Raw genomic sequence first — 19,461 nt, 5'->3', positions numbered from 1 at the left:
TATTCCCTTTTACTCCCTTCTGCATTCTTTTGTACTCTGAAACTTGTGCAAGAAAGAGGAAAGCAGATTTATGGAACCGTACACTGAATTATCCAGAGTTCTAGATTAACTAACCTACTCAAACAYTGTAATAAACTCTTCTCCTTCCCACTTGTACCATACATCTCCAGTTGGGATACGGAAGGGCTTTTTTGTTTGTATTGCTTGAAGAGGTACATACAAGGAAGAGAAAGTACTTAACATTCAAAAGACTCATCAGAAAAGAACTGATTAACAGATGAGTATCCTCAATAAGCGTGTCAGGAAAAAATGAAGACAATTTAAGATTATTTTTTACTAATAAATCCAATTATATCGATTCTTGGACATGAATCCAAGCTAAACTTTGATCAGTGCAAAATATTTATCTTCCCTTAGTGCAATACAGTTGCAGAATTAGGCTAACTTAGGAGGTTATCACAAGAAAACTCAAACAGAGATAGGGAGAAAGAAGGAACACCTGCAGAGAGATGTYACAGCAGGAAAAAATGTGACATCCACATATTGTGTACGTCAGGAGTGTTCCTGCAACAACTTCTTAGCACTTACCTGAGAGGAATTTGCATTGCCCTCRATGAAGGAAGGGGTCACGTTGCCTGCCACAATCCAGCTAACAAGGGAGGACAGCAGACCTTTGTCACAGTGGTAGCCTAAAGCATTCTGCAAGGAAAGAAAACACACTGTTTTTCTGCAAGGACCCAATAGATAATCTACAACCTACAAAAATGTCCCCGTGCCTCAAACCAGGTTCCTTCCTCCATCATGTTGCTCCCTCACAATCTTTGCTTGGAAAGCCACCTCTGAGATGCCTGCTTAAATTTACTTTGTTGATGAAAAGATTCTGTTTTACAGTTTGCCACTGCTTTCTCTGGAGAGGATGTTCTAAACACAGCACTGAATATAAGATCCATAGGCTGCAGAATACTATGACAGAACACCTTTAAATTAAATGTCTAAATAATAGATYTAAATTATTCAAATATCAGCTAAACCATTAATCTTGACCTATTCCAAACCAAACTGGGCAGAACCTCATGATCACTCATCATCATGACTATTCTTCTTACTCTTCTTGCAAATATGTGAACATCAACAATTAGAACAAACAACATGTGAACTGAGCAGCGCAGCAGTGCCTCAAGAGCCACACCAATACACCTCCCCATTTACCTTGTGTTGTTGGTAGAGCAGCTTTTGCACACAATCTTCCTGCCTGTACTGAAAAGCAGCTTTACATAAGTGATCCAGCAAGAAGAGCGTTGCCCTGTCCCGGTGCCACAGCTGCTGGCTGGTGAGGAGCTGGACCCAGAACTCGAGCACTGCTGCTGACCCCACGCCGTGCGCTTGGGTGCTGAGAAAAATGTGAGTCTGCCAAATTAAGGGGTAGAGTTATCCAAGAGCTTGCAACTTCGGGAAAAGCACCAGAAGAACGCTTAATTCATGTGAAGCGGGGGGCTGATCCTTAAAAGCATTCTTAAGCTTTCTAGGATTCTTAAAAGCAACCTTAAGCATTCTATAATTCTATGATTAAAAGGATGTTATTGTCACATGGCCATAAAAAGAGCATTGCCATAAATTATTCGTCATCTCCAACCTTCAAGAGAGCTGCTGCAGCCTTGAGACCTGCAAAGTTTATGCAATCAGTAAAAATAGATGCACAGGCCACACGCAGGAACCTCTGCAACCTGCAGGCTTAAATAACATCCATTTCTGAAGTGCTCCTGCAAGACTTCCCAGTGCAGCTGAGTTTCTCTTCAGCCTTTCTCTCTCTCACTAATGTTAGCCAGTCTTAGTTCATCTGTTTGCACTAACAAAGCTATTTTATTTTCAAGCCAGAAATATTTTTCCTAACTTAACTGTAAATCAGTGATAAGAAGCAGTATTTCGAATCRTAGTATCTGCTGCAATCCTCAAACACAAGTGAGAAAGTAGTGCTATACATCACAATCCTTTATAAACAGTGTTTTGATCTGATATTCRAAGAGACTGAATGATTTTTAAGAAATCTGGTTAACATTTTGTTAACATGCCCAGAGTCACATGAATTACTACATTTAGGTAAGGACAGAATTCCTTCCCTATCCCCCTCCTAGTATCAGACTGGTACAGATCTTAAATGTTTTCCACTGCCCTCTGAAACACAGAAAATGCTCATCTGTTGAAATCATCTCAGACACTGAAGTAATCCCAGAAACTCAAGACACGACTCTCTGTGTTCTCAAGAATGGAAATTTCCTGGAATGGAAAACCAACCCAGCTCTCTGAGCCTAGTGCAGGATATTCCATGGCAATTCAATATCCGTTCTGACCCTAAACTTTAAGACAGTGAAAAAATGCTACTGTTCGGGGTGCACTCTAATTTCTTTCCAACCCTCACAGAGACACTTAACAGGTTTAAAAAGAAAAGAGAGAAGAAAATCAAACTTACTTGCATCATACTACTGAGCAGCTTGACGTTTTCTCCATAGGTGACTCCTGTCAAGTGCTGTGTCACCTTGTGGGTAACCTGCTGGGTGACRCCTTGAGGAACTCCACTATCCAGGTGCAGGAACAGCTGGACGTGCGATAAAAACCTGGGGACGTCAACAAAAGCAAAACAGTCAATTCCAAAGTTTCTCCTACAACGTAACATACAGAGGAGCAGCTTCTAAAGAATTCAAAACTTAATATATTAAYTTTGTATATAAATTTGTATATTCAAACCTCAGTATACAGGGTTTTGCTTCACAACCATGCTGCAGAGTATTAATGGTTCCACTAAACCACATTATGGGCACACTATGCACAATTCAAGGCAGCTTGTAATTCAAGGCAGTTTATAAGTCTTACACCACAACATGCACACTTGGACAGAAGTTAGGAAAAATTTACAAGAGAAAAGAGTCCATTTACACTGACGTTACCTTGCATAGAAAATTATAGCTGCAGCACTGCCTGCTTTGGGGAAAAAAAAAGAAAGAAGGAAAGAAAAAGGAGAAAAGAAAAAAAAGGGAAAAAAGAGGAATGGGCAGATTCAAACCTACTCTGAAATGAAGAAAATAACCCCAAACTATCACCCAAGTATTTAAAGCTGTAGGACATTCCCAAAACCTGTGAGAATTAAACAGTGGCTGCAAAAGAAACCTGTTGCCCTGCATAAGTGCACAGCAACACATCCCRAGTTTTCACACAGCAAACAGTAGTGTTTGTGTGTTTGACAACCTAGCCCTAACAGATGCTCCAGCAGTAGGTTTTAAGACATATCCCGTGGGTACTTCAAGGCTGCAGCATGAACAACTGAACTGCAGAAACGTCAGGATGGAGAGTTAAAGTCGAATGCGTCCCAGACCACTTTGTGGCACAGAACTCGAGTGGCACAGAGCAGCCAGTGCATCTATTAGCTCTTCTACACTCCAAAAGCAGATGGCCCCCRTCAAGGCTGCCACTTGGGAATGGTTCTTGTCTCACTAACACTAAAATCTAGCTCAGAAATTGTCCTAGAGACTGCAAGGCAGACCAAGCCAAAAGGACAACAAGGGACCATATCACTAATTTACCAGGAGAKACAGTTGAGGTCCAGCCCTCAAGAMGACTCCCAGTGCCACCTGTTTCTCTATCTACAGACTCTCTCTTGCCAATACAGCTATCCAGAGACCACTGTGTGACACAGGGACAGTGTCACGAGCCTTGTCCGTACACRTGACGCCCAGGTTTCCATAACTGCATCATCAAGCACAGCCAGTGACCAAAAGTAACTTGGCAAACCAGAAGTTTTCCAGTCATCTGTATGACATTCATGCTAGCTGCAAAACCCAGAATGGAAGACAATACATKGAGATGAACTTTCACTGCTCGTTAGCAATAAACATATTAAGAAAACATATCACACTTACTGTTCATTCTTCAGGAGGTAATACTGGCAAGAGTAAAACAGGGGTAAAATTYTATCCAGCACATGGACTACTGGTGTCAGGTATCTGGACTGGACAAGTACACCCARAAGAGAGATCCCTTCAGCACAGAACTTCTCAATGCTGTCAGAAACAAAATAAACATGCGAAAGCATTGGGACTATGAGCAGCAAGAAGAATTTATCTGAGTTCACAGAGAAACTAAGACATTCAGATCTTCACATATAACCTTTGAAGACCTGGAGATATAAACCTGAAAAATATTTTCATCAAATCTATCAGTTGAGTTCTTTCTGCTCTTTTGAGGATGTTATGTCCTCTCTTCTGAAAAACTGGAGATAAGGGTAATGACCAAAGGGTAATGACCAAGAGTGGTCTTCATGTAGGGATTCAGTCATTTAAAGGTCAAGATTCTGGCTTAACCTGTGTGTGTACACATGTGTGTGTTTGTGTATATATATGTATATAGTGCATGTATATACATACACACAGTTAAAAGTTATTCCTGTCCACATCAGTCTCAGCAACCACAGCATTTTCACTATTATTTCTAATCACAATCATACACACGCAAAATACCAAAATGTGCACTAGCCAAATAAAGGAAATATCTTGTTGTTCAAAACCACAGTCCTYGAGCACTGCGGATGTGCAGGGGAAGCTCAGCAGGCCTCGGTTCACCAGCGGGCAGGACACTCTCGAGGAGGCCGTGGYTCAGGGTGGACCCGAGGGGACACTCGCCTGTGTCCGAGCACGGTCATGGCCAGGGCCAGGTAGCAGCCGAGCGGGATGGTGGCTTTAACAGCCTTCAGSAGCGGGTGGAGCGTCACCGACTCGGCCATGTCGGGGGCGCTGGGGGGCACGGGCCGGCCCTGCCGCAGGCCCCRGTCGTTTACGTGAAGCTTCAGCCTCAAAACCAAGCCCCAGGCCCACTGGTTGAAGGAGGYCTCCGGTGTTTCTCCATAACGAACAACACTGGCCAAGTAGGAGACCTGGAACACAGAGCAGCAATGGGAAGGAAGGAAGGGCAACCAAGATGATTAAGGGACTGGAACATCTCTCGTAAGAGGAGAGACCGAGTTGGGCCTGTTTTCTCTGGAGAAGGCTGAGAGGGAACCTGATCAACACCTAGAAGTTCATGAAGGGCGAATRTAGGGAGGAAGGGGTCAAGCTCTTCACAGTGGTGGCCARCGACAGGAAAAGGGGTAAYGGGTAYAAGTTGCAATCCAGGCAGCTCCATGTGCATGTGAGGAAGAACTTGTGCACTGTGAGGGTGCCCGAGCCCTGGCACAGGCTGCCCAGGGAGGCTGGGAAGACTCGTCCTCTGGAGATCTTCCAAACCCACCTGGATGCCATCCTGTGCCCCATGTTCTGGGAGCACATTCAACTTTTAAGACGAACAGTTTTATTTTAMGTTAGCATGGTAGCTGCACAAATCCCCAGGGAGTTGTTATTTTATGATGYTCTAATACTAACAAAAGCAAAAAAGCCTTTTTTCTGTCATTAGCCATAAATCATTCCCTGTAATTCTGAAGAGTAAATACCTGTTTTATGCTTTCAGAGAGCAGCCCAGCATAYGGTTTCTGGGGGAGATACTTCTGATATGCTTCCAGCACCAGCAATGCAACTTCAGAATGGACAGCTGGATCCAGATGAAGAGCATCCTGCTAAGAAAATTATCACATCAATTCACTTCATTTAAAAGGTCTCTAAAACCCTACCGTTCAGTTGCATTAWAAAATTCCTCCATTCCTCCATTTTCATATGTTTATTCCTCATATGTTTATTCCACCATTCCTCCATTTTCATACGTTTAGCAAGAAGTAAGAGACAAAAGTAAAGGAAGGTTCATGTCAGAATATGAGCACAGAGAAGAGTGGGGAAGAGTTTAGTACAATCYAATATACATATCAGAATATTGAAATATCTCAATGTAGTCAAAAAATCTAGTCTTTTAATACAGGCAACAGGACTTCTATGAAAAGCTGAGGTTGATCTGAACAGTCAAAGCTCCTGGCATAACCTATTTTCTGAAATACTTTTCAGTCTTTTAAATCACACTAAGGGATTTGAAGCTTCTTTATTTCAATCATGAGTTTTCTTGAATTGTACAAAACATATTTGGATATAATCCTGCAAACTACAGCTACACCAGTGTCATATGCACTGCTTGACGATCCCTCTCTTTTTCAACCACAAATCCTCTTAGTTCAGGGACTCACAAAAACTGTCCYCTTGGATGTTTTCTCTCATTAAGAAAGGGGAAACTCCTGTTTAAATATCTTTTAAACTCAGCTGCATCACTACTGCTAAGCGATAMAAACAAATCTTCAAGCAGAACACTAGAAAATCACTGCAAAATTCACAGTGCCAATGCTTTCAAACACACACAAAGCAGACGATCATATCAAGAGCATGCAGTTTTAGCTGTTTTCACCAAATCATAACAACTTTTTTTCCCCCCTCAAACTGACCCAGATGTCAGGCCTCCTGTGTTTTAGTACTTACATGTTCCCCAAGTCCCCAGTTTAGGCCTTCCAGGATGATGCAAGCCAGCTTGTTCTCCACTGTGGTTAGACTGTTATTTAACAGCCAGTCACGAATCAGAGCTATCTCAGATGATGAAGGCTTCCACAGGTGCAGAGGCAGTTCTTTGAACAGGTACAAAGAAACCTTTGAGGAGAGAAAACAGAACAAAAGGCTCATTAGTCTTTAAGTATGAAACAAGCATCATCACTAGGTCTTTCCAGCACAGTGACATAGTAAAAAACATCAACAGCTCTTTAAAATGACCCAGCCTACCAAGCTGTATTTATAACACTGCCCGGTGGGGTCTGTTCCTAGTTTTAACTGGATGATTTCTTTTAAGGGACAGAGGTCAGCACTTACCATCCCAACCTTTTCAATGGTGCCTCTAACTCGATCCAGCAGAACAGAAATCATCTGTGTGTGGGTGCTGGCAATAGCACCCAGTAGCTCCCGACCAACTTTGGAAAATGTCTCTCTCGTGGACAGACTGATGTAGGACACCTGCGAAGATGAGCAGAGAAGAGCTGATTGTTATGGTTGGCACTCAGTGATACTGCAATAAATAGTGCACCACTAGTGCAATGAAACACCTTTTGGAGAACACAGAACCAAATTACTCTTGCTATCGCTATCAGCCTTGCAACAAGGCTGAAAAATGCAAATGTCAATATTAAAAAGGATTTTCCTAACGTTTAATACATCTAATGAAACTGTTTTGACACAACGTCAAAAAGAGTGACAAAAATAGTGTTCAGAACTGAAYGTMCAAAGAACAACAACAAGAAAAGAGAGAATAAACAGCAGGAATTTCAGAGCTTTAAGTCAGCCCTGAAAGAGAAGAACCAKACAAAGAAACAACCAAAACCAAACYGATGTTTTCTCTGCCAAAACAGAACARGCACAATCAKAGATCCGTCAGCCATGAGACTGAGAGCTACTTGTGAGGTTTATAAGCTATGGAGGAGAGAAATGCTTCACACCTTTCACTGACAGAAAGAGCAACAGCATATTCAGTAATATTACTCACCTCATATATCTCCAGAACAATCATTTTGATAAAATCCTCATCCACATCAGCCCGTTTGGTTTGTGCCATCTGAGCAAATGTGGTGAGCAGACAAATTTCTTCTGAGCAGTTCATTGACTTCAAATACTTTTCAAAATTTTCAAGGTGCTCCGGATCTAGCCAAAAAATTACATGAAACAGAAGTCAAATGTTATAGACAGTAGATCATCAATACTTGTATATATAGTCACAGTCCAATCCCAGAGAATGGATTAAAAGGAAAGGAATTATCATCCATAAGGGTCTGCAAATTAGTATCCCTCCTTCAGGAGGGATGGGTACCAGCTGTTTGAAATGAAGGATGATATAAAATATCATAGTGTTTAGTGAAGGAACGATGCGCCCACATGTCAACAAATATGGCAGAACTCATGATCAAAACTAAGATTGTTTTAAAATGGTTAGAATTCCATTTTCAATGTTAATTTTGAATTAGGCAATGTTGATCATTCACAGGAGGACCTGCTTGGATCTCTGTGCTTGCTCAAAATACTGCTATGGTTTTAGCTTCCATTACATATTGCAGCAATTAGCTCCCTAGATTAAAACTGAATTCTTTCACACAATTTAAGAGCTAACTAGTGCTACAATCAAAGGAAGATGAAAACGGAGCACAACCCCAAGCAGAGCAGAGAGGTTTTGATCAAGAGGCTTTGCTCATTCCACATACCACAATTTCAAGCAGCAACTGAAGTAGGGAAACCTGTCTACACTGATTAGAAAAGAGAKCACTGAAAGCATCTCCATTCATCTCTTCAAGGGCTACCACAAAACAACACTTGAAGAAAAAACACTTCTCAGCACAGACCTCATTACTTAGAATAAACTGAAGCTGAAGGAGGTGTTGAAAGCTGCACCTGGGCTACAAATGATTGGCCTAGTGGTGTGCTTCCTCTGTARCAGAAAGGGTGCCAGAGACCTCATCACAGCAGCTGAATACACTGACAAAGCACTCGCAGAGCTACTCAAGGACTCCATCCACAGAGCCACGTGCACTCAGCACGCCTGGCATTAAACACTTCCACCTCAGTCACGTTCTGTTTCAAGGGCTTTCAGCAATTCTGCACTTGCACCTCARTCTGAGAGGGTCAGGCTTCACCACCAACACATCTCATGAAGATTGTGCTGGGAATTTGTGCAATCTAAGTCTCCATATAATAAAATAAACTAGATTCTTGACACATACACCTAAGAAGCTGCAGCAATCTCTGCCTCATCCACTCACCCCCCTTTCTTCTCCTGCCACCTTTTACATTAACAGCAGAAATTGGGAAGTACATTTTTAAGGTAATGGATAAGATGTCATACCCCAAAACACCCCCTGAACCCCATCGTGGGGCTGAAGGATGGGGAGCAGAGAGGACAGGCTCCATCCAAGTCCCACTTCTTCAGAGCACAGCAGTAGTGTCTTCAAGCAGTTGCTACCTGACCCAATTCCCTTTCTCCTCTACCCAAATGTTCACACAACAGCCCACTGTTCAGATTCAGATCCCACAAAGCTGGTCTTAACCTCAGAGGATGTCCTAGTAACTACTCTTCACAGCTTTAGTTCATTTTACCACACYGATTCTGCCTGTTCCTAAAAAGCAGCCATTCAACTGCCTTTACATGTGCAAGCCTAAAGCTTCTACCAATGTCCCAGTCTTGTCAGCACCTATGGATGCACCATGAGTAACACTATCCAAAATTAATCTGAGAAGATGAATAAAAAAGTCTCTCCCCACCTTAGAATAACATTAATGCCAAGGATTATTAGGATATGACTTATGGGAAACCAAGTCAGCACTAAGTGTCAGTCAAACAAGTTTATSTACAAAGATTAGATGAATTTAATAGAAAGAATTGTTCATTTCCCTATCTGGACATATGTGAAAAACACAGACAGGCTGACATARCCAGCCAGGGGAATAAAAAGGATAAAAAAAATAATTAGCTAGATGGGAAACAAAGCTCCATCAAAAATGACTTGTTATTGCCAGAACTGCAACCCACTGCATTCTACCACGCTGAGACACAAAGATGAGATCCTATACTAAAAATTCAGAATTTAAGGGGGGGGGGGGGGGGGGGGTATCTGTATTGCTCCTCAAACAGTTGCTGAGTGGCACTGGCCAACCAAAACATACCACAAAAATATACAGCCACACTTATGACGTCCCTGTCCTGATCCAAATAAACTGCCTTTCCTGTTTGCTGGCCTTGTACAAATGCAAGAAACAAAGCCTCTTTGCATCCACTTCAAAACACTTCCTCTGCATGGCACAGCTGTTTGGGCTGAGCAAAGGGATCCTACCTTTGAGTCTCTGCTTGCAATCAGCAGGCTGCAAGTTGGAGCAGAGCTTTTCTAGGTGCTCGCTCTCTGCGCAGTGCATGACCAAGAAGAGCTTCCAAAGCATTTGGCTGGATAACGTTCCATAAGGCATCTGGGACATGAACAACCAGATTCCCAGCCTGTCAGATGTGAAAACACAGGAAAGTGGTTTGCTTTGTTAAAACCCAAAAGCTTAAAAAAAGACATTCTCTGACCTACAGAATTAGTAATGGGAAAATGTGTCTCGGCACCTCTCATTCTGAGAGAAAGAGCTCAGCAAGTTCCCCACACCTGATGTTAGAAATGAAGGCTTAGAATTCTTGCCCACCTTGATATTACCAGTGAGCTGAAAAATCCTGCATATTACACTTGTTTAAATCATTAAGAGTAAATTTAAAGTTACTGCCAAAGCCAGTATCCACTGAAAGGGGTGTCAGGTTGAAGGAACTCATTCAGCACAACCTTTTCTCACARTCCTTATTCCAAGGTATATGGCTTTTCAGCACAGTATTTTGGTATCCATCRGTGGACAACCTACCTTTTGGCCTTCAGAACATGTAGAACAGCTCTAAAAAACAGCTCATCAAACTCCAGTTGCAATTTCTCCATGGAGTAGGGATGTCCTGTTGATCCATAGTGTTGATTGCAGCTAARGTATTGGGCCCAGTGGTCACTCACATGACAAAGTGTCATCCTACAGGACAGACAGAGAAAAAACAAGTTGTTTTTCAACTTGTTTTGACAACAGAACAAGAAGTTCTGTTGAAAGATCATTACAGTATAAAAACAGACAGATGCAACCAAACCAGAGCCTCGTTACAAGATAAACAAGTCTAAGCCTCTGCCCTCTGGTTTCTAAGAGACTCCTGTATAAACAATATGTATTTTTCCCACTTCTTCAGACAAGTTTGGTTTATGAACTCTAGTACTCTCCCCTTCTAGTTCTACAAGCGAAGGATGCATATTCTGTTACACTAAATCAAGCTTTTGTGATCTTTTAACCCTTAAAGCAATCTTATCTTTTGAGCTTGCTATACATACAAAAAGCCCAGACATGAGCAATTATTATAGCACTAACTTAATCAATATAGCACAAAAAAAGCACCAATTTTGTTTCAAGAAAGACACCGTTAAGCCGAAAACAATCATTCCAGCCAGGTTCTATTGAGTGACCACTAGAGATTTAACAATAAAGCGCAACTTTTCTAATCACCTTTCCTCACTGCCACAGTATTTAGACACTGCTCCTCCCCATCACAGAGACAGTTTTGGAGTTAAGGACTCTGCATCTTCTGACTCCCAGAGCAGCTAAACCTACTGTGAGGACAAGAATCACCCAAGAACCGATTTTTATGTTTTAGCAGACGCTCCAAGTTTCAAACCAGAAAGAAATTACGAACAAGACATCTTATGAGAAATGCATTTTCTTTTGCAATGGAAGACTCCACAGAAATGGAAAATAAACAGCATGTAGAGATTCATTCATAACAGAATGAATCTTACTTACTTGATCAGACGACCAATTCGTTTCACAAACTGCCTGTAACGGGCTCTGTTAAACGTTTCCAGCCCTACAGCCAGAAGTTCTATTAAGGAGTTGGCAAAAGCAAAAATCTTCATCATTTCGTGAGGAGTTGTCTTTTCAGGAAAATATGAACCTATAAAAAGCAAAAAAAAGAAAAAGAAAGAAGCAGAGCGCTCATTCTTAAGGGAAATATTTAAATTTGAAAGCACAAATCATCTATGCAGATTATAAAGTCTCCAACAAGTGATATCTTCATGTACTTGTCTAGAGATTAGGGAAAAAAAAAGACATCAAGTAATTGGAGACAAATCACAGTAACATCTGCAACATCACAACTAACAGGCAAGGCGTAAAGATTAGCTCTGAAAGCACATCTGCGAACAGCTCTCACAAGCAGATCAAAACTAAAGGGAAAGACTCTAATTATGCTGCCATTGCCATGAACTTGCTAGTCCCCATAACGTTCAACTTTCAGTCATCTATTTAGCCTGCAAGCTGTTTGTGCATATTTGCTTATTGCTCATTTTGAAGAGCATCTTTTGGAACAGAGTAGCCTATTTGGCTGTTTTAGTCATTAATATATTTAAAAAACAACAAAAAATAAAAAGTAAGCTCCTTTAGCAGCTAATTTACCTCCAGACTTGATCCCAAGGAACTGCTGAAACAGTTCACGAAAAGGAAATTGTGACAATAGGACAATCAAATCATCTTCCAAAAGTAGAATCCAGCTTGTTTCGGGATCTTCATCCTGCAGACAAATTTAGCTTTTAGTATCTTGCCCAACAAAAGTCATGCCAGAAGGACACAGCTATTAAACCAATTCCAGTCCCTGCATGGGTAAAGAAACAAAGTATGTAAAAAAGGACAATTGAAGTCTGCTAGACACACAGGTCCCTAAATTTGGGCCTGCCTGCACTTTGCCTAACGAGGCTCATCAGCCAGAGCTCCCCATAACGTAGCCAGTGGCAGCCCAACATAACTCCTACGGGTTATGCTCCCCCAAGGCAGCACGCATTCAAATGCACGTCTACTTTTGCATTATATAAACACTTTGAAATCCATCATGTTGCCTTAAAACAAGCTGTATTTCCCCTCCTTTTGCACACAATAGTTCCAATGAAGTTTAATTTCTACTTTTTAATACTCATTAATGGAAACCTCCAGTTTCCAGTATGCCATGACTATCTGCAAYGACACCACAAAGCTACAAGGAGACAAAAATAGATCTAAATTTAAACTGATGCTTTATAAGAGTCAGCTTTACTTCCTCCAACTCACAAAATCAATGCAATAAGTTCAAACAAAGGCATTCAGGGAAAAAAAAAGTTATTTTTTGTACCTCTTCTCCTCCTTCATCTACTAGTGTCCAGTTTCCTGATTCTTTTCCGGATGAAGAGGAAGTCTTTCTTTCATTGGGTTTCATATGGCACATAAAGTCCACCCGATTTCTGAGGACAGAAAAAGCATGGAGAAAAAAAAAATAAAGAGCACAACCAATGCACACTCCAACTCCGCAAAGCTTTTCTTCAGGCACTTTTGTTGTAGAGACAGCATTCCCTGCAGGTAACTGTGCAAGCATCATCTATAACTTTACTTCAGAGTTCACAACAACAAACACGCAGCAAAGTCGCCTACCACTAGCTGTGMGACAGGTGAAAAAGCTCTTACTGTTGCAGGAGGGTAACGTACTGCAAAGGCTCTATCCTGAGGTGAATAAAAAGCTGCAAATTTCACTATGAATCTCTTAGTGCCTGCTTTTATGACATGGCTGCAGTGGGCTTCCATGGTTGTTTACCTAGACCCTGTGTCATTCTGTTTTCCACTATTAAATAATCAGAATCTGTTTAGGAAATCGTATTTTTCACACTTACTTGACAGGAGACATAAGCAAGGCAAGAGATTGCATGAAATGAAAGACACCTGACGGGTTATCCAAGACCTTGATCTGAAAAAAAAAAAAATAGTAGTCTCAAGTTAAACACAAAGCAAGATAAATGGTTTAACAGATAAATTACCAGATAAATTACCAGATAAATTACCAGATAAATCTGGTTTTACCAGGTAAATTCATATTGTGAGTTTCATACTCCTCATTACCAGCTTTTTGTTCAGAAGAAAAAGTATATGTAAAAGACAACTCTAAATCTCTCTCTTCCCTTCATCTGCATATGAAGACCAGGAGGGAAAAGTAGGAGTTCAGTAAAAGAGGAGTTAAAATGCTGCCTTTGCTCTCCCCTTTATTCTGTTGTTTGCTATTTCCCTGTTACTGTATACATGATCCTTCTCCTACAGTCAGATTTACAATATATTCCCATCCTAAAGAGCAAAAACATTGCTTTGAAAAATACTCTGCTGCCTATGGACATCTTCACTCCCTCCCGATCTCTACAAAGTGAGCATATTCCTTTGCATTGCTAACTAGCCTGCTAATTAGCCCATTTCAGCATGCAGTATTTCAAAACTGTTCTCACTCATCCSTTACACCTCAGAGAAGCGAATCCAGTCTTACTCGTCTCATATACAGGTACTGCTTCAACTCTCTTCTCTTTTCCTTGCCCAAATCCTGCTGTGGTGTCACACCTTAAATCTTCAATTCCCTTTTGAGTCTCCTTAGCTGAGAGGTGGTGAGAGGAGGCTGTTTCCTATCACAGCTGAGATAACCGGCATCAACAGCCTCCTCACTGTTTTCTTACACCCAAARACATGTAGCTGCCACAGGGGACTGATCTGCTACCAGATATTCTCTTCTCCTCTAAGCCCCTCCACTCTAACTTTGCAAAAATAAAGAATTAAACATTCACACCTGAATGAATGGCACAGCCCATTCACTGACCCCGGCTGGGCACCGGAGGATGTGGTTCAAGAGGAAGAGATGGTCCCCAGGACAGCCAATTCTCTGTAACACTGCCACCTAAAAAGGTTGGAAATAATTTCAAAGTTCATTCTTTTACAGTCCTGCTAAACAGATAAATAATGTTTTCATTTCTCACACTTTCCAATAAGCCTGAGGTTTCATGGCAAGTAATAGGAGAACAAAAATGAGAAGCTGCTGTTTGGCTTTCGAATTACACCATTTCCTACACCACTTGCTTTGGTATACATAAATCTTAAAGGAACTGAAGTTTTAGTAGTAACATTCTAAAAAATTTATTCAAAAGTGAACAAAGCAGAAGTTCCCCAAATTGAAGACTCATTCTCCCCAAAGAGCATTAGCACTCAGTATCAATTAACACACTCAGGTCCACTCATACMCCAGACATCATTAAGACAGTTCATCTCCACTGACTTCATCAGACTATGGAATTCATTTTAAAGATTCAGCAACAGATTATGTTCCCCAATTAGAAAAAGATAATCCAGGAACTGATTGCACATGGGCCAAACCGTGACTTTCAGGACAGACTTCTGAGCTGCTCTCAGGTGCTCGTGCCCTCACCAGTCTCCGCAGCCAGGCGAGAAGGTCACTTTGAAACTGAGGGTCTTCAATCACTCTCCGAGTGAAACTGAACAGGACACTGACACATTCCTTCAAGTGGCTCAAGTCTGAGGAAAGATTTTCTGATTGCTTTGAAACTGTAAATTTAAAAACAGAATTGAGCATGATGATGAGTGACTCTCACAGCAGTGGCATAAGCAGCTTTTTGGAGATGAGGCAGAAAATTTCCTCTCTCTGTATCTAYTGTTACTGAGCTATTTCAACACAGTGGTTCTCTAGAAGTGACAGAGAAGGTGACTTATTTTATTTAATCTTATAATTAAGCAGTTAGAAAGAAAATGTACATATATACACCACAGCTCCTCTCATAAAAGGCCTCCCTTCAACACGACCTTTGAAAGAACCAGCTTATTTTCTATATACATATAGAACTGAAGATGGGGGAAGACTAGGAAGAATAAATAGACAGTGGGGAGGACATTTTAGCTAAAAGATGATACTGCCACAAGCCCAAATTGTGGATGTGCTTCAGATGAAAAGCAAAAAGGYATCTAAGTATTAAAGCTGTGAGATTTCAAGCAGCCTTCCCAGAGGCGTAAAGCAGCAACACTTCCCCCAAAGCGGTTTAAAACAGTCTACAATCAATCTGGAAAGGAGACTGTATTGAATGWTGCCTTTGATGAGAGACTGGATTCAGAGTGTCCCATCCCACCCAGGGTGACCAGRGGCTGTAGACAGCCTAGGCAGACAGTGACACTCCTGCATTCAACTGCCACTCCACAGGAGACCAAGGTAAGAGAACTACTGCCTTCCAGCAAGAGAGCTTCACTGACCACTACCTAAAACCAATGGGTATCAGAGGAGAAACACTCAATATACAATTCCGACCAAAGAAGCCCAAAACTGGAGACACACGAGGTGCTGAGCACCCTGTCAGCAGAGGCAGCTGTCCAGGGGAGCAACACACCTTGTTCTTGCTGCTGAAGGGCCACGGATCTCAGCAGGGACGAGCTGTGGAGCAGCCTGTAGATGTAGGACTCCACCTGCAAGCGGGACAACACCGAGGTGTACAAGTGGAGCGCCAGGGTCTGGTGCACGTGCTCTGCTTTGGCTTCAAACAGCTTCCTCAGTTCCCCCAACACGCTCTCGTTCAGCTCCACCACCTGATAGCGATGGTGACCTGACACTTTGCACTGATCTGCACAGACACCCTGAAAGGAAAGCAGTTATTTTATGTAAGTGTTTTTTGGCATTTTGTTTGGTTAAGTGAGCTTCAAGAAATTAACCCTGACATAATCCTCCACTCAACAGATATTAAAGTTTTCATGACAGTGGCCACTTTGCAAATAACAAAAGACAAAAATCTGGGAACATCAACTTTTTTTTTTAAATAATACTTAAAAAAACACTTTTACAATATTTATTTTTGCAATACTTATTTTTCAGAGCTTCTGGCTGCTGAAGACACAGTAGATCCCTGACTTTGGAGGAAAAAAAAATAGACTCTATAAGCCCCCAAGAACACAAAACTAGGAACTGAGATCAAGTGAAGTGACCTGTCTTTATCAGCGACAGACATGAACAAAATCAGATCATTCTACTCCCAGACAAGACTAACTGCGTCTTAGTTTATAAATCTTCATAAATGTCCAGCTCTGCTGTTTTAAAGACAAAACATACATTGACACAAGCTAAAAGCTTTAACAGGCTTCTAGAATCCAGTATTTATTAGTAATTCCCTGCAATATATTTAGCATTTCTCAAGCAAACTGTACTCTAACTTTCCCCAAACTGGAATTCAAAGGCTGAGAATCCTCTCCCTCTACTCCTACTGTAACTTCTTAGCAAAACAAACCACAATATGTAGCATCTCTGTTATTCTTTTAGCAAACCCAAAATGTACATACTCAGGAAGCCTGGCTCGAAAGTATTCTTATTCTAATAACTTAGGCAAAACAAGAGTTTTGAATTGGTATTAAAAACAACTATGTGTGCACACCCAGTAAACCGAGAGGGAATAAMGCAAGCAGGAAGCCAGCGAGTTTTGCAAACTTCATGTGGGCCAGGGGAGATGCAACAGTTAACTTAAAACTGGAGAGCATAGAAACTGATAAAAGAATAACTGAAAAGCTAGCAATTTCCTGTGGTACAGCTTCACTCTGTTTTCTGCAAAAAAGACTCCAATCTGCTCAGTGGATGTCTCTCCAGGGAGCCTGGGTTTGCAGGTACCAATGCTGCTAGAGGGCCAGCCCAGAGAGAGCTAAAACTTCTAAGTTATCCTTATGGAGCAACAGCTATGTCAAGTGGATGCATCTCGCACTCCCTGTGCTCTGAGCAGCAGAGCAACCAGGGGCAGGACTCTAATTCCACTGCCCCACAACTGCTGCCTGAGGGACAACCCGCAATGACATCAGTGAAAATCACCACTACAGGCAGCAGCCCAGACACAACAGGCAGAAACAGTCACCATGATATCCTGGCTAYGGTCCCACGCCACCGCAGATCCCTTGTACTCAGCTGGGACAGCAGCTGGCACACATTTGACCCCACACAACAAGCAGAATTGGCTGCACCCTTCTGACTGGCCAGACAGCAGAGCTCATTAGCAGAGACTGCAATATTCTACACTTGTCATAGTTTAAATCAAGCAACAAACTGCCTTTAACATCAACAGGATCGTATTCTTAAGCACTAGGGCAGGGGGTTGTCACCGGGACAGCGAAGAGAAAGAACAAGAGAGGCAACCATCTCTTTCACAGCAAAGCAGCCGAAACCCAGCAAGAGAGATTCATGTCCCGAATCAGGTCCAAACAGTTTGGGTTCAAAAGCAGTTTCAGTAGCAGCACCTGCACAGTTTTCTGCTCCTCTTTAAACATCCACAGCCTCCCCTTGGCGTTTTGGCAGTCTGTCGCCAGGGCCTGCAGCTCAGCCTCAGCCAGCAGCAGCTGCTTGCGACAGCGCATGTAGTTCAGGAGCAGCTCGTGGAACTCGTGCCTGTCCTGATGAGCAACGCTCTCAAATTCTTCCGTGTAGGAGTCAACATTCTCCAGCCATGAGCACGGCTCAAAAATCTTCAGCTGCTCTCTGGTAAACGGCACCAGCTCCGGCTCGGTCGGGATTTCTGGGTACAGCCTTTCGTTGTGCAACAGCGGTTTGACAGCTACCACGGTCGGTCTCTCATAAGACAACTCAGCTGCCAAGTCCGGATAAATGGGTTTCAGTCTGGGATGCTGCACACGTGCTTGGGATTTCGCACAGGACTGGGGGACGTTAACAGGGAGCTGCTCCAAGGAGGGGACAAGAGGGCTTCTAACATCTCGGCTGCTTTCRGGTTCTTTGTCCTGCACAAAAGCCCCCTGTGTGCGAGAGGCGGCCGCAGCGGAACGAGAGGTGCTGCCCGACACGTCGCAGCTTCCCAAGGGCCGGGCGAGACCCTCCGCAGGGCAGAGCCCCTGGCTCCTGCCCAGCCTCTTCTCAACATCGTCCCCCTGCTCCTCACGTAGGGGATGGGCCTGGGGCTCTTCTCCTGCTGCTGCTGCTGGAGGCCCCGAAGCCACCGCTGAAGGCCCTTCCTTTGCCAAGGGTGAGGCACTCGAGGCAGCGTCACGCACATGGCTCGCAGTTCCCTCCTCCGCGCCATCGTCYAGCTGGACTTCTGAAAATCCATCGGGATGCTCCACTTGCGCTGCGCCGGCCTGAGAAGCCACTTCTGCCACGGGAGGGAGGAAGACATCATCAGGCTCCTGGGTCTTGGGCTCTTCAGTACTTATTTTCTTTTTCTCCTAGAAATAAATAGTCATGAACMAACAAATCTCTCCCCCAGGCATCCCCAACACAATCAATCCCTGTCAACAGCACAACTCCAAGAGCCCCTCTTACCAGGGCAATTCTCATAATATCATGAAGAATATGAAGATAAAAAGAAATGCACCAAACAGACCCTCGTTCCTTAGTTCCTCTTTAAGGACTAACTACCAGTGTCTGTTTTCTTGGTCGGTTCTGGAATGGTGCTTCAGTGCTTCCCCACCCAAAAACAAAACAAAAAAAAAGCAGAAACATCCCAGAACCGAGTGTCTCTTATTTAAGTGTAAAACAACAATCAAAGTAGCAGGAGTCTGACCTCTACAAGAAGCCATTAGTGTTACAGAGTAAATTACTTGGAAATTCATCTCTAGTTCTATCAAACATTTTAAGGCACTGAAAAGTTTTCAAAAAATACAGAYTTGGGGACAAAAAGAAGTCTGGAAAATATCTACACGTCACAGCCAAGATCATCAGACCATCTTTTACAATTCCCAAAACACGCGTTTCAAGCAGATATTGAAAACCCACTAGAGACACAAAACAAAGCGACAAACACTTAAACTGTTAGCAGACCACCTGCTTTCCAAGCAGCTTTGGGCGCTGTCCCCACACGCCTGSTCTGGGGCGGGTATTTTACCCCCTCCCACACGCGCGGCCCGCGGCGCGGGTTATCACCGCGCCCAACCGCGCCGCGCGGCCCTTGTTTACCAGCCCCAAAAGCGAAACCGGGAGAGCGGCGCTCCTCCCCTGCGGCCCCGCGCGCGCCACAGGCGCACCGGAGCAACCCCGAGAGCACACCGAAGGCGCTTCCACCTCGCCCGCGCGCGGCGCCCGGCACCTACCCGGGCCCTGCCCTTGGCC

General features: G+C 43.0%; 1 protein-coding gene across 1 annotated transcript in view; it reads right to left on the bottom strand.

The window, feature by feature from the left end:
* The window catches only part of EPG5 (ectopic P-granules autophagy protein 5 homolog), a 42,861-nt gene extending 24,171 nt beyond the window's left edge, over nt 1-18,690 (bottom strand). Inside the window, exons 1-20 of the mRNA XM_026038987.1 lie at nt 18,676-18,690; nt 17,643-18,578; nt 15,764-16,007; nt 14,797-14,933; nt 14,164-14,271; nt 13,232-13,305; nt 12,700-12,808; nt 11,994-12,108; nt 11,343-11,493; nt 10,374-10,529; nt 9,818-9,975; nt 7,486-7,640; nt 6,819-6,959; nt 6,438-6,602; nt 5,474-5,593; nt 4,671-4,921; nt 3,912-4,052; nt 2,468-2,612; nt 1,210-1,407; nt 589-699 (exon numbers count right to left, since the gene is read on the bottom strand). Coding sequence (XP_025894772.1) covers nt 589-699; nt 1,210-1,407; nt 2,468-2,612; nt 3,912-4,052; nt 4,671-4,921; nt 5,474-5,593; nt 6,438-6,602; nt 6,819-6,959; nt 7,486-7,640; nt 9,818-9,975; nt 10,374-10,529; nt 11,343-11,493; nt 11,994-12,108; nt 12,700-12,808; nt 13,232-13,305; nt 14,164-14,271; nt 14,797-14,933; nt 15,764-16,007; nt 17,643-18,578; nt 18,676-18,690 — 3,630 coding nt within the window. The remainder of the gene's footprint in view (nt 1-588; nt 700-1,209; nt 1,408-2,467; nt 2,613-3,911; nt 4,053-4,670; nt 4,922-5,473; nt 5,594-6,437; nt 6,603-6,818; nt 6,960-7,485; nt 7,641-9,817; nt 9,976-10,373; nt 10,530-11,342; nt 11,494-11,993; nt 12,109-12,699; nt 12,809-13,231; nt 13,306-14,163; nt 14,272-14,796; nt 14,934-15,763; nt 16,008-17,642; nt 18,579-18,675) is intronic.
* Nucleotides 18,691-19,461: the final 771 nt, after the last annotated feature.

This window comes from Nothoprocta perdicaria, unplaced genomic scaffold (assembly GCF_003342845.1).
Source record: "Nothoprocta perdicaria isolate Ctin4 unplaced genomic scaffold, notPer1 scaffold_10, whole genome shotgun sequence".
NCBI lineage: Eukaryota > Metazoa > Chordata > Aves > Tinamiformes > Tinamidae > Nothoprocta > Nothoprocta perdicaria.
This window is presented reverse-complemented; position numbering and strand designations above follow the sequence as displayed.